General features: G+C 36.4%; 1 protein-coding gene across 22 annotated transcripts in view; it reads right to left on the bottom strand.

The window, feature by feature from the left end:
• The window catches only part of NRXN1 (neurexin 1), a 1,052,009-nt gene that overhangs the window by 124,854 nt on the left and 912,332 nt on the right, over window positions 1-14,823 (bottom strand). For 14 of the 22 annotated variants that reach the window (XM_080686544.1, XM_080686543.1, XM_080686548.1 and 11 more), the window contains 2 exons: window positions 2,330-2,419; window positions 641-960 (listed from right to left, as the gene is read on the bottom strand). In XM_080686544.1, the coding sequence (XP_080542670.1) occupies window positions 641-960; window positions 2,330-2,419 (410 nt within the window). The remainder of the gene's footprint in view (window positions 1-640; window positions 961-2,329; window positions 2,420-14,823) is intronic. The other 8 variants (XM_080686529.1, XM_080686530.1, XM_080686531.1 and 5 more) reach the window with 1 other exon arrangement.

The raw sequence follows: 14,823 nt of genomic DNA, 5'->3' as shown, positions 1-14,823 counted from the left end.
AAATTGAACACTAAACTCACTTAAGTGCAGTCTAGATGAAGGCAGTTAGCCACATATCATACAACATATGTTAGTCCAAGCCAGTTTTTAAGCACCATATTTTGCGTCTTTTTCCTCAGATAACTAACAGTGTGCATTTCTTGTAGACAGTAAGAGAGTATACCTATTATTCACCATGAGAGCCATATACCTACCAACTCAAAACTTTACGACTTCCAAATACAATAGATCTTTTGTGGGCAATTTCTCTTATAAGATTTTCAAATTTGCATTCATTTTATTTTGATGAAATACCAAGCTTGAACAAATAAGGCCTTTCAAAACACTAAATTAACTTGTTCATTTAACTTAAAAAGTGAAAATCCTACGTAATTAGCAGATAACCCTCTCCTCTTGAGCTGGACTAAGGTTACTGAATCAAGACTATCAGCAAGCAGCGAACAAACCAACACAAAGCAATTTATAAAAGTCCAAATCCCAAATCAACAGTGTATACACACTCATAGTTAAACCAAGTGCACTGTATTAAACAAGACTCAAAGGAAACCATAATGCCTGAGATCAGAAACAATCACATTTTAGAAAAATGCCCACTTTCATAACCACAGGTCCAACATGAAGGAATGAAATCCGCACTTACCTGGCTAATGGGCTCTTTCGTAGGGGGCTTTCCTCTTCTGGCTGTGCTAGTGGCCAGGGTTGTGGTGGTCTCCATAATGGACGTGGACATCTCTGACTGCATGGCAGTGGCTGTCGACTCAGTTGTCATAGAGGAAGGCACTTCACCAACCAGTCTCACATTTCCCACTATGGCGATGTTGGCATCATTTTCAGCTGCCATATTCAGAACTTTCAAGCCATTGTAGTAAAGCCCAGAGAGCTGGCCCTGGAAGGGCTGGCCCTGCTCTTTCCCGCCAATTATTATGGTTGCTTGGCTATTGAAGATTGTGAGCTGACGCCCTGTAAAAATAATATTACATACATGCAAAAATGTTGATTGTGAACTCTACATTCTACAAAGGATGATAAAACAGATCTTTCATGGGGTGGATAATGAGAGCAATAAACTATAAGAGAGGCATTTGACTCATAATTCATTGCTGATAAATGAGGTGTCCATGAAATGCATAATCATTGGCAAATACTTGTAAAATTCTCAACTTATTGTAAATGTAGTGCTTTTGCTAAAAGACCAATCAAAGATACATATTGTAAATCAATTATTAATGGGTCCCTTTCCCTTTTACCTCAAGATCTTATGCGGTTGGTCTCTTAAGTCTAAACTGATTAATTTAAAAATGTGATATGTCTAACATTTCAAGTATTTGTCCTAAAATTACCACTGGTAGAAACTAATCTATAGCAGCTGATATCTAATTTTAATTTTCTGGTAAAAATTTCATAATTCACTTAATGGCCACAGGTATCTATATGCTATTCTTTAGAAATGTTTATTTTTTTAAGGCAATAGTCCATTGTTATTGAATTATTCTATTTGTTCGGTAATCACACTGAAAAGAAATAAATGGTTTACACTGAGCATGTCAGAGACAAAAAAATTCCAAAAATATTTTTCTGATTGGCTTTCAGCAAGTCTATTAAAACAAAATAGAATGAAAAAATAGCTTCAGATGTAAAAAGCAGCTTCAGGAATGATACACAAACCGATGGAGAAATTATGGCTCATTTCCATCAAACAGCAATCCTCAGCAACAGTACCAATATCATCAAATTGAGTATCCAGTTTTAGCAGAGTGTTCTCTGCTCATAAAAAGCATGCACACAACTTTAAGTTCAGTTTTAATTAGGGCTTGTTCCCAAATGCTCTTAGAAGGTTGCAAACGTTAAAGGGACTTCATTTTTGACCGGCAATCCATATTGCCCACTATTTAAGATGCCTAGAGTTTAAACCAAGAGTTTTTGTTTGTTTGTTTTTGTCAGGACCATAATAAAGATATCAGAACTACATATATTTTAGTTAATAATTTAGAGGCTGGAACATGTAATATAATCTATGAATGATTTATCATTTTGGGTTAATGCTTGATGTGAGTACCTTCATAGATTGAGTTAGTGGATTATATTTAACAGTCCCTTTAACCTTAAATTTACAGGGTAAGATTATTAAACAGCTGGTACGTCTAAAAATGTATAGAAATTATTATACAAGGTATGCAAATATTACTATCTGTATTTTACTGTTTTAAATTTGTTTTTAATTTAGTTTTACGGAAAATTTATTTTTTATGTTTATTAGTGTTACAATGAAGTACTACTTGGTTATGTTCAAATTATTTTTTTATTTGAAGTTTTAATCAATGTTTTTTACCTTTGTCGAGTAGCCATTCATCAACTACTCGACCAAGTCGATATGGAATTCGCTGTCTAGCAATCGCCAGGCGCTCGTTATCATTGTTTCCTTTAAAGTTTAAAGAGACATTTCATTGGTTAAAATCTGTAAGGTCAAAGGTTAAAAGTTAATACTTAAAGCTTGAGCTATACAGTTGCCACATGATTTTTTGAAATTTGGAATTTTAAAAAGTGCTACCTAGAACATTTCATGTTTCAGACTTGTCATTCATTCATTTATTTTATTTTAGCAAACAAAATTATTCCTATGTTAATTGAAAATTAGAAATCTGCATTTGAGCTAGGTTATTAAACTTATGTTATAGACAGACCCGAACAACCAATTTAAACAGCATATAATAGCTTTACAAAAAATGACCATTGATCTCAGGGTTTTGTCTTTTTGATGTTTCTTATTAACTAGTTAAACATGTTCAGGTGAAACAGGTTTAAGTTTTCAAAATACATTCAACCTCTTATTCCAGTTTTGTAATTTATGAACACCAAACTTAATAACAACTTTGGCACACTGAAGCATCTAAAATAGGCCTAGCATACTTTAAGTCCTAGTCAGAAAATAGAAATTCGTATTCATCTCATTTAACGAAACCACAATGACTGGATAGTTATTGTCTATTCCATACAAATTAGTTTATCAATCACTTGGACATCACAAGAGAATATATCTTGCATCATCCAAATACATTATTATAGGAAAAGGCTTTGACAAAAGTGACTTTGAGTGCCCTTCAGTTTCATTTAAAGTTTAACATGTTGAAATGTATAGCAATTTAAAAAAAGAATTATATGTATGTTTTACATCCTCAAATGTTTGCTTTTATATTAATCTAATCTAAAGAAGGCATGATAGCTTAAGGAACAAATACAAGTCTCAAACAGTGGTCCCTATGCATAGATCTAAACAAAGTGTGAGCCTTGCTTGTTTGAACAAAAATTTTTCTGACAGAAACACAGTTTAAATTGACCTTGAATAATTCTTGCAAATATGTAAGTGTTTTCTCGATCTGTAAAGCACTTAGAAAGAATCTAGGCTGCCACCTCAGTGCTTAATCATGTATACTGCAAGTTTTTTTACTCCTTAAAGATGAAATAACATGCAATTTTAAGCTAAGACATTTTAGCAATAACTCAGATAAGGACTAAGAGGGAAAAGAAACAAGTGGTAGCGATGCCCACAGAAAAGACTGGAGCAGTTTGCTAAGGAACAAAATAGATACAAATTATCCTAAGTACGAGAAAAATTTATAAGTGCTTTCATGTACTGCTTTTATTAAACACTATACTTGTCACAATAAACCCACCACTATTTTGGTCACAAGTTTTAGAGGAATAGAAAAGTACTATCATTTAGATCTTATAAATTTGTACTATGAAAATAAAATATATATATATATATATATAACTGAAACTATTTCACACATTAGTATTTAATTTAAAATGTAAATATCAAAGTAGAACAAAATATAAAGTTTAATAAAAACATTTATATCTACTTCTCTGTATTATGTAATTGTTAAAATGTTATAATATTTTATCTTATTGGAACATATTTTTGGTGTATTGATAATGAAAAAACAACAATGATACAAATAACTTAAATTCCAAGCCTATTTTCATTTTTAAAAAGTAGGCAAAAAAATTGCATTCTTTTTTATGTGCTTGCATACACATATATTTGGAAAAGGTATATTAAAATTTAAGATTGGTTATCATAGGGAAATGTGATTATTGATGAATATGTGTTTTTGATTTCTATGTGTTTGATGTAATAAGCATGTCATGTGCATAATTTGATAAGCAAAGATGAAATGTTCTTCAAAAATGCATATTCTTTGCTACATAGACTTTTCTGTTGCTCAACACTCATTTCAATTCACACTGTTAAAATTCGCCTGGTGACTTTATAATTACGTGGCTCCTCGTGATATTTTTCATGCCAGAGTGTTTCCATCATCAGGAATGATCCATTATTCCCCCAGACACCACCCAAATCTAGAACGCCAATCATCTCTTGCCCAATTATTATTTCAATACATTAACAAAGCTCTCTGCATCCTCTGGGCAATAAATTCCACCCATGCTCCACATGTCAGCCAATACCTAATCCAGCAACGAGTCTAACCCTATCCATTGCCTTCAAGATGAAATCTCAGATCTCTTAAGGAGATTTAGCAGGATTTCCATGATCTGGAACCTTCCCACCCCATCTCATGGCTGACAGTACCTTGCCTTCCTCTTCTAACCTCACAAGATTTCTTTCAATTCTTCTAAAGCTCTCCTCTTTTCTCTGGGCTTTTATACTTGCAGCTTCTTTTATTTGAAATAGCCTTCCTCACTTCTACCCTATCCTTATCTTGCCTTAGCTAAATCTGGCTCATTAATGAAGTCTTCTTGGCAGAAGCATTATTTCCTCAGGAGGTCTTCCCTGATGGCTCCACATTAGATTACGACACCTGGATATATGCTTTCTTAGTGCCCTTCAGAAACATTTGCTTTATAATTGAATATCCAAATATTTTTCCCTTAAACCCCAAAGTTCCATGAGGTCAGGTATTATGGGCAGTGTTTATTGTTGTGTTCTTGGTGCTTGCACAATACCTATCATATAACATCCTATGAAATATCTGTAGAATGAAGTAGTGAAGGAAATCTTGTTTTTAATTCTGATAGTTTCTTTAGCACCACTATCTCATCCTCACAGCCTAATATCATTCACTAAATAAAAAAAAACACACAAAAAAACAGGCAAATACTTGTGCCCAGATAATAGATGATATGTAGCTAAGCTTCCCTTTGTACTTTCTAAAGAGAACATCTTATATATAAATTATAATTTTATTTCCTTAATGATTGTCACTGATTTGAACATCACCAATATCATTGCTTGCTTAATAACAACTTCCCCAGGCCATAAAATAGGTAATTATAGTTATTATTAGTTAGTAATGGAAGAAGAGAGAAAGGTCTAAATAATACAGGTTAAGAAAATTGAAGGCTTAATATATTCTTTTTGAATGACTTTGAAAAAGGACATACATGTATGTACATATATATATATGTATATGTACACACATACAATTGGCTCTCATATCTTTGGCACTCACATACCAATATGAAGATATGGCATGATTTAAGTCAACAATAGCTTTTGAAGATACTTGATGAGGCTCTGCTAAAACAAGAACATAAAATATATATTTCTAATAAATAATAAAGAGATCATTTAACAATAACAACAAAGATAAAATAGAGTAGGCATCAGAGACAGGGTAAAGGCATGATAATTTTCAAGAAAGGTAGCCACACAAATAGGGCCATACTATCCCACAGCCCATAAATGTGAAATGCCTTCTAGTTCAGAGATGTTTTTATTAGCTGAAAAATGTGATTTTGAAATCAAAGCACAGATTTTATTCTTTGTTGGGTGATTCAATGGAAAATCAGATGCTGCTAACTTCAATTTAGTTTATGTTGATTTTTTTCACTGAAAATTCTTTGTTCTTATACTATAACTAGAGGCCTGTGCATGGAGGGGGGAGGGGAGAGCAGGAGGGGGTCCCTCAGTCTGGTCTGCACCCTCTTGCAATCTAGGACCCCTCAGGGGATGACTGACTGCTGGTTTAGGCCTGATCCTGCAGGAACCGCTCACCTGCCTGCCTGCCTGATTGCCCCTAACCACTCTGCCTGCCTGCCTGCCTCATCACCCCCTAACCACTCACCTGCCTGCCTGATTGGCCCTAACCACCTCTGCCTGCCTGCCTGATCACCACTAACAGGCTCTGCCTTGGCCCCCGCTGCTGTGGCTTCATCCTGAAGGACATCTGGAATGATGTCTGGAAGGTCGTTTGGCTGTCCAGTCTAATTAGCATATTACGTTTTTATTATTATAGATTAAAAACTAATGACTTTCCTTATAACAAAACTATACATAAATACATTAACCAAATGAAGACACATCTAAATAGAATACAGTGACAATGTCCTTTTACAGATGATTCCCCAACCCCTTCTACTATCTATAGATAGAAAACCTTAATATGCAAATAGACCGAACGGCGGAACAATCGAACAGCCGGTTGCTATGACATGCGCTGACCACCAGAGGATGGGCATGGAACCCGGCCTGTGTCAGCAGCAGGCGGCAGAGCACAGAACATGGCGGGCATTGGCCATGGCTGGATGGTGGAGCAGGTGAGTGGGGGTGCCAGACTATGGTGGGGTGCCAGTCGCTGTCATCGGGGCAAGCCTCTGGTGGTTACTGAAAATTCTTTGCTCCTGCACGCCGCGGTCCTGCCAGGCACTCACACCTCCTGCTGGTGGCAGCACTGCTTGCACCCACTGCCGGTATCAGAGCTGCCGCTTGCACCCTCTGCCGGCACCCGGTGCCGGCCCCAATTGCTCAGCACCATCAGTGGGTGTGAGCGACAGCTGCCAGCCCCGGTCACCCCTCAGGGCTTCTCCACCTCCCCTTGATCCTAAGGGGCGATTGGGGCTGGCAGTTGCCTCTTGCACCCGCTGCTGGCAATGACCCTGCTTGCAACAGCAGCTGGAGCCAGAGCCGCCACTTGCACCCACTTCTGGTGCCCGGAGCAGCCACCACTTGCACCCGCTGACGGCGCCGGCCCCACTCACACCCACTGCTGGCGCTGGCCACAATCACTCCGCACCATCAGCACATGGGAGCGGTGGTGACAGGAGTGGAGCTGCTGGTAGACAGGGGACCAGGGGCCAGGGCAGGAGGTGCTGGGCTGTGGTGCAGAGGATGGGCCGAGACCTGCCCTTGTGCCCACTACAGCCTCGCGGCCTACAGTTCCTTTCAAGGTGCACGAATTCATGCACTGGGCCCCTAGCTGGGTATAAAATAGTTCAGATTCTTTAGGTTTGCCAGGAATAAGCTTCCATTTGGCCTCAACTTTATGATTTTCATTAACAAGCCACATATGGAAAGTGGTAATTGAGAGATATTATTTTAAGAAATTGCTCAAAATGTATTTCATTTCTTTACAAATTCATGGTGAAATGTTATTTGTAAAATATCCAGTAGCTTTATATGCTTTTATTTTATTTAATTCTGTCCATAGTTTAATATATATCTAAACTTTACATGCACTATAAAGGACATGAAACAACCCACTTGATTGGGAAAAGTCAAAGAGAAATACAATTTCCAATGACCTTTTCTTTTCTTTGGAAAGGGTTGAGCTCTAATACAAAACATGCTGGTATACAGAGCTTTTGTTGATTGTCAAAAGAAGCAGGCTTAGATTTATAGGAGAGATTAAAAGTATCTTCAAGTTCCCTAAATCAGAGGTATTGATAAAGCAATAATGATCCTCTTTTGGAATTTTAAAAGGGTCCAACAAGAATTTCAACTACTTATAAAACATACAAATCAACTAGATAGAGCAGTCTACTGAGGACATCAATTAGATTTGTGAAAATAGAGCCTCTCATTGAATAGTTAAAAGATAATAATTTAGGCTTATATTTTCCTTTACCCTAATGAAAGTGGGATGAGGTTTTCCTTTTTATTTCTTTTTCCTCCAGTTAATTTTATTTGGGTTAAATATGTTAGTACCTTTACAGAAAATGTCCCCACCAACATACAGATCTCTGATGAAGTAATTGTTAGGCAATGAAACAGTATGTGAAAAACCAAATTAATTTTCCTTTTTTATGGCTGAAGGATTTGGTATTTTTGACATGAGGCAGGCCCCCCTGTAGTAACACCACCACAACCAATTGATAGGCACAAGCTCTAAATAGAGTGGCCGTTGAAGTCTAAGGACCTAAAAGTAATGGATATTTCAATCAAGGTTCCAGGGGTAAAGAATAAAAAGAAAAATCTAAACATTGAGACTTAGGGTGTCACATCCAGATAGTTTAATTTCCACCTAACTAATAATATTTGGTCACACTATGGTATATTAATTTTGTACGAACCAGTAGACTTAAAGGAAACAAGAGTAATTTCAAAGAATCAAGGTAAGCATCAAGGAGTAACAAAACTCAAGTCCTTGACTTGAAGTTAAATTTCATGGTGAGACTCGGAGAACAAAGGGAAATAAAATTGTAATCATGTTTTTATGACTATTGGTCAGTAGAGACAAGCTATATGAACTTCACTAATACATAGTATTTTCTTCTCTCATTTTCATAGATCTCCTCCCCTCATGTATAATTTCTCCTTGGAAATAAAAGTGTCAGTTTTTGAGATGACATAGTAATATTCTTGGGGGAAAAAAATAAGGACAAGCAATGATATGGACCCAACATTTGTTCAAACTAATATAAAAGTAAAAACAAACCTACTCGCCTTCTGAAGGTTTCTTATTTCCCAAGTTCGTAACAATGGAAAAGGGAAGTCATGAGGGGTGTGAAGAGTTCTACATCCTTCCAGGGATCATAAGTCTGTTTTTATACCTTTTGCTTTTAAATGAGAGTGTGGCATTTGGTTATGCGGAGGCCCATAAAGCAAAGTTAAAGTTTAACATAGTTCTGTAAAATTAATCTAGTTTTAAAAACAGCATTATCACATAATTTCCAACTAAATGCTTTATGTGTGATTGTCACGCAAACTATAAGATATAATACCTAACTGGCTATGCTTCAAATCAGTGGATCTTGAACACCACTGACACTCCTCAAGTGAAAAAGTATAGTTATTCTAATGAAAATATTCATCTTGTGTATTACATTATTTGCTATATCATTAAGATGCATATGTAACATATATATATATACACACATTTATTTTGTTTCTATTTCTCTAATTTAATCTTTATCACTTATTTCTAAGTCTTTAAATTCTAGTCACTCTGGACTTCTTTCAATTCCTTTAACCAAGCCAATCATCTCCCAAGGTGCCATTCTCTATACCTTACAAACCTTCTACATCTCTGTGCACTTCTCAATGCTTCTGTCCACACACATGGGCAGGCGCACACAGGTGTCGGAGTCTGTCCAACTCATTTCTCCTTTAAATATTAGTTTATATGTTTCTCCAGAAAGCATTCCCTGTACCCATTAAACCCCCTATTAAATTAGCCTAGAGCCTTCCATTACACATTCTTACAAAATTTAGTAGCAGTACCTATAATCATGATTAAATAATTTCATGCAATTGATTCTAGATTCTAGAGTTCTCTGCAAGCGGGGACCACAAAATATATGTGTTCAGAAAATAGACAAATGATGTTCTGAGTGGCTTTTATGTTTTATGCATCATGCAACTAGTCCTCATAGTGATCCCAGACCATAGGTATCTTTAAACAGAAAAACTGAGGCTCAAAGAGACAATATAACTAGTACCTTGCCATGCATAATAGGTAGAAGAACCGTTTGAAACCAAAACTATTTTATTCCAAAGCTACTACATGGAATAGTTATTGAAGCAATGTCTCCAACAGACTGAGTCATGAAGATCCTACGGTCCTCACCTGTGTAATAAAAGACGTCATGGTCTTGTCTATAAAGGTTCCTGCCTTATAAAGTTTGGGGTGAGATTGCCATCTTGGGCACACAAAATCAATAACCTTCCCCAAATTCCTGAAAATGTATCAGGAGGATATTTTTATTATTCCTATTTTATAGATCAAGATAGTGAAGCAGAGATAAGTAAAGTGATCAAAGATCTACTACAGTTGAGGTCCCGGTGAGGAGCAGTATTTCATTTTCTTCCTTTCAGAACAATGCCCTGCCATACATAGCCACTTGAGACATAAAATGGTCCAGGCATTTCTTGTCTTTATCTCTGACCTAGAAGACAAGCCCCAAGCATAATAGTATACCAAGTTCACAGCTGTTTCAATGTTGACCCTCTCCAGTGACAAGGTGGAAAAGGAGAGAGGGTTCATGTCATGAGTCAGAAGGCGACTACACTTCATTAGCTTGTGAGAAGAGGGATGGAATGCTGACACATGTTAAGGTGAATTTTGCTATTATTTCACATTTTCTTCTTTTTTTTTCTCCTTATCCATATCTTAACTGTTTTTTCCTATACACATCTCCAAGATTCCAGTCCTTTTATGCCACTCATCAACCACCCAAGGCATGCATCCACCCACATCTACCCTTCCTAGATGTATCTCATGTCCCCAAGACTTCATCTTCCTTCTCTATTTAAATAGTTAAATTCCTTGTTTCTCTAGTATATCATAGCTGGGCATTAGGAGAGCAATCTGACTCAATGAAGTCAATACAAGCACTAATGGTGTACTTTGAAAGTACTGTATCAGGCATATTTCAATGCATCACACAGATCTTACTTACTGTTGAAGAGCTCACACTTTGCCTGGGAAGTGAAGGGGCAAAATGGGATAAGTTAAATGGAAGTTTAAGATAATAGATAATTTGGCATAAGTATACAATGAACCACCATTTAAAATATAGTTGCCACAGAAGTTCACAAGGAGCAAAAGATTATAAAAGACAAAGAAGGTATGATAGAACACAAAGGATTTTATAGATCACAATCTAAATTTTACTGAAATAATAAATAGGTAAAAATGTGTTGTAATGTGGATATTAATCCCAAAAGATTGTTAATTGATTATTCGCTTAAACTTCATAAAGTTATACACCTCTGCTTCTATTTTTTAAATAAATGCATTTTCTAATAGAATATATTTAGTCTCAAACTAATTGCATATATGAATAAAAATGGTTAAAATATTTATGCCACGCCAAGTGACACATGTAATACATTAAAGCTACTAAATAAAATATGATGCAAGTTGGCAAGAATTTTGCAGCATGCAAAAATAAAAATATTCGTGTAGGATGCAGGGATTATGAGAATCTTTTTCAAATTTTAATTCATTATTAATGCTATATTTATAGATATTTCAATTTTACTCCCACCATTTCGTTTTTAAAAAGGAACATTTTCTATAAATTAAATGTAGTATCTTAATGCAATGCTACAGCAAGAAAAGGTGGCACAACCCAAGTGCCCTGTCAATCAGCCCATTTAGCTTATACAGCTGGAGAGAGCACAGTGTTCATGTAGGGCAACGCTTCAGATGACACCCTGTCTCCTTATGTGAAACAGCGGTCCTTTATATTCATTTAAAGATGTCCTCCCGTGAGACTGCTGTGATGCTGGGCATGCAAGGCCATAGAACATTGACTGCAGAGCTCAATGGTGCTTTGGGGAAGACATTAGAAGCTTAGTGCATTACTAACTGGCTTAAGGAATTTTTTCCTTCATGCCCCTCTTTTATGTGGACTACAGGAAGTTATCTAGCATTCCTTTATACAAAGACTTGAAGAAGCTCCTGTTCTCATCAGCTACTTAGATTCAAAAGCTTTGTTTTCTATATGGTGCCATCAGATTAATTAGAAATAAAGGTAACCTTGTGAACTTTGGCTCTCATTGCCTGTGTGGAATAAACAGCGATTTACATATTCTTCTCTAAGCCTTTCTATTCTGTTGGGTCCCTAATGCAAAGAGACTGGGATATGATGTAAAAAACCAGCAGCTAGAAATGAAAAGCAACAGGGACAAGCAGATAACAAAATACAGAAGTACCCTGAAAATTAAAGGTCAGACTCTGTTATCACGCACACTAAAGAGTTCTTTTGTGCTAGATGTGTAGCATTTAAGACAGAAGAATGGTTTAACAGCCCCAAACCGACCAGGCCACTGATAGACATCACTCAATGATGAGAATAAAAAAATGAAATGTAAGAACAACCTCACATTACCTTCCAAATGGCATTTTGCCATTTTCCCAGACATCAGAATCTTAAGCACTTTCAAAATAATAATGTCATAACATTTAAGCTTATCTAGCTAATAAGAACTTACATATGTAGTCTCTGAGTCATTTTTCCCAGTTCTTAATTTATGAAAATCAGATAATTATGTTTTACAGAATTATATCTATTTATTGATTTTAGAGAGGAAGGGAGAGGGATAGATAGAACATTCAATGATGAGAATCATTGATTGGCTGCCTTCTGCACACCCCCCACTGGGGATTGAGCCCACAACCTAGGCATGTACACTGACCAGGTATCAAATTGTGATCTCCTGGTTCATAGGTCAATGCTCAACCACTGAGCAACCCTAAATATTTATCTTTTCTATAAATATTTGGGCTGGTCAATGAAAGAGGAACCAACTAAGATATCTCATACATAGTATTGATATGGCATACATAGTATTGAGAAAGTTCCTTATTCTCCAGTGAAGAAAAGTAAGTCTGATTACTGTTGCATTTTAATCTCATTTTCAAAGAACTCCAACCTCTCTCCTCCACTTGCAATAGTAATTCAGGAAGATTTTTTTTTTCAATTAGAAAGATGGGGTTTGTCTACTGAAAACACATTATTTAAGATTAAATGTTCTGCCCTGGCTGGGTAGCTCAGTTAAAGCATCATCCTGATACACCAAAGTTGTGAGTTTGATCCCTGGTCAGGGAACATACAAGAATCAACCAATGAGTGCATAAATAAGTGGAACAACAAATCCATCTTTCTCTCTCAAATCAATTAAAAAAAATTAAGTGCTCTGGAAGTACAAAGGATAGGCTGGGATATAACTGTTCCATCATTGTCCATTCTCTCAATCTTATAAACTGTAAATCAAATATTCAATTTTTTTCATTTGTATATAAATCAAATAGTATGGATTTGAACTTAAAACCCTAAAATAACTTTACCCCAATAAAAATGTATTCTGTCAGCAATTATTTCCTAGAAGCAAGAACCCATGTGGTCAGATTCATTGTGAAAAGAAAATCCTTGATGGTTAAAAAAAAACAAATGAGCTTTAATTCCTGGGTTCAAATCCTGGCTTCACTCTTGACTAGCTGTATAACACTGGGCCTGGAGCATAACATCGCTGAACTTCAGTTTTCTCGTCTGTAAAATAGGTAATTTAAAAGAATAACTGATATATGTAAACCTCTTAACACAGTGCCTGGCACATAGTAAGCATTTCAATAAATAGTAGCCATTATATTAGGCTTATGTCATTATATATCTAGCATAATTTGCCTACTATGACAAATTATGATTTGCAGACATCTAAAAAGACCCAAGGAACACTGTCTGATTTAATATATATAGATCACAGAAATTGTTTCTCACCAACCTGAGCATAGGAAAAGATTTGAGGTAGGTGTGAAGAAGAGTGGAAAATAAATCTATTTTTCTTTTGCTGGACAAACAAAGGCCAGGGAACTAGACTTATTGTAAGTGATATCAAAAACCCCATTGGTGCTTTATCAAAATCACTGCATTTTTCTCCCAAGCAATGTCAGATTCATTCTCAGAGGTTCATGCCTGGCTACTGGTAAGCCAATGGGAACAAATGAAAGGAGGTCATTCACTGGAGAAGGCCACACAGAAAGAAAAAGCCAACGGCACCTGCCCTGAGGAAGAATGGAATTCAGGGACCACCATCTGTTCTGTGAGCAGCATGATAACAAAGCTGCTCCCGGAATAAAAACACTTTAGATATCACTGAGGTCTCAAAATGACATTTTAATCTGAATATTAATGCTTCAAAGAGATGCACTTCAAATAGAATGTTTTAAATTCTTTTTCTCCCACAGTGCTTATGGCAAAACGGGGCCACAGCAACTAAACAAACGCGAATATTGCGTGGCTTAAAGGAGGCAGTCCCACTATCTGCAAAGTGAGGTTGGTGAACTGTATGGACTCTGAGGTGTCCCCCAGTGCTAATGGCCCTGGTCCCATGTTTAAGCTAGGGTTGTCAAGGAGGCACACATTAGGCCATTTTTTAAAGAAATGCTGTCTGTAGGATTTTAGGAGGGAATTAATTTGAGGCATTTGAAACAAAATATCACTGTTTCAAACTCTGCAAATATCTTTAAAAGGCAGTGAAATCTTTGACATGGTGTGTTTTTTTTTTTAATCTTTTTTTTTAAAACTATCCATAATGCTTTGACAAATTTATGAACACTTTCAGTCATCATCATTGGAGACCTTTATAATTAAGCCATTATATTTTTCTGATATGTTTAATGTTGCCAGCTTGTCTTCTTTCTTCCTTCAACCATACAGACACACCTCTCACCTTGTAGATATTCCTCTGGCTTCTCTCTACCCACCCACTAAAGCATGTCACTTCTCTAACAGTCATTTCAAGAGGAGTAAGGCAGGCAGAGGTTAGATTTTAGGAGATCTCAATCTTAGGAAAAGTAGTTAAGAGGATGGAGAAGAGGTTTGTCTCCTCTTCATTTTAAAATCTTAGGACTAAAGAGATAAGAATGGACAATTTCAACATGGAATCTAAGGATTTTCTCAAAGCGATGACTGCTCTTTGCAAACCCCCTTTGTACGTAATTCATCTAAATAAAATCTTTTCATCCAGCAGATGTGGCTCAGTGGTTGAGTGTCAACCTAGGAACTTAGTGCTCACAGTTTGATTCCTGGTCAGGGCATGTGCCCGGGTTGCAGGCTCAATCCCCAATAAGGGGT

This window comes from Plecotus auritus (assembly GCF_963455305.1).
Source record: "Plecotus auritus genome assembly, chromosome: 8".
Classification (NCBI taxonomy): domain Eukaryota; kingdom Metazoa; phylum Chordata; class Mammalia; order Chiroptera; family Vespertilionidae; genus Plecotus; species Plecotus auritus.
The sequence above is the reverse complement of the archived record's forward strand: the minus strand, read 5'-3'. Positions and strand labels throughout refer to the sequence as shown.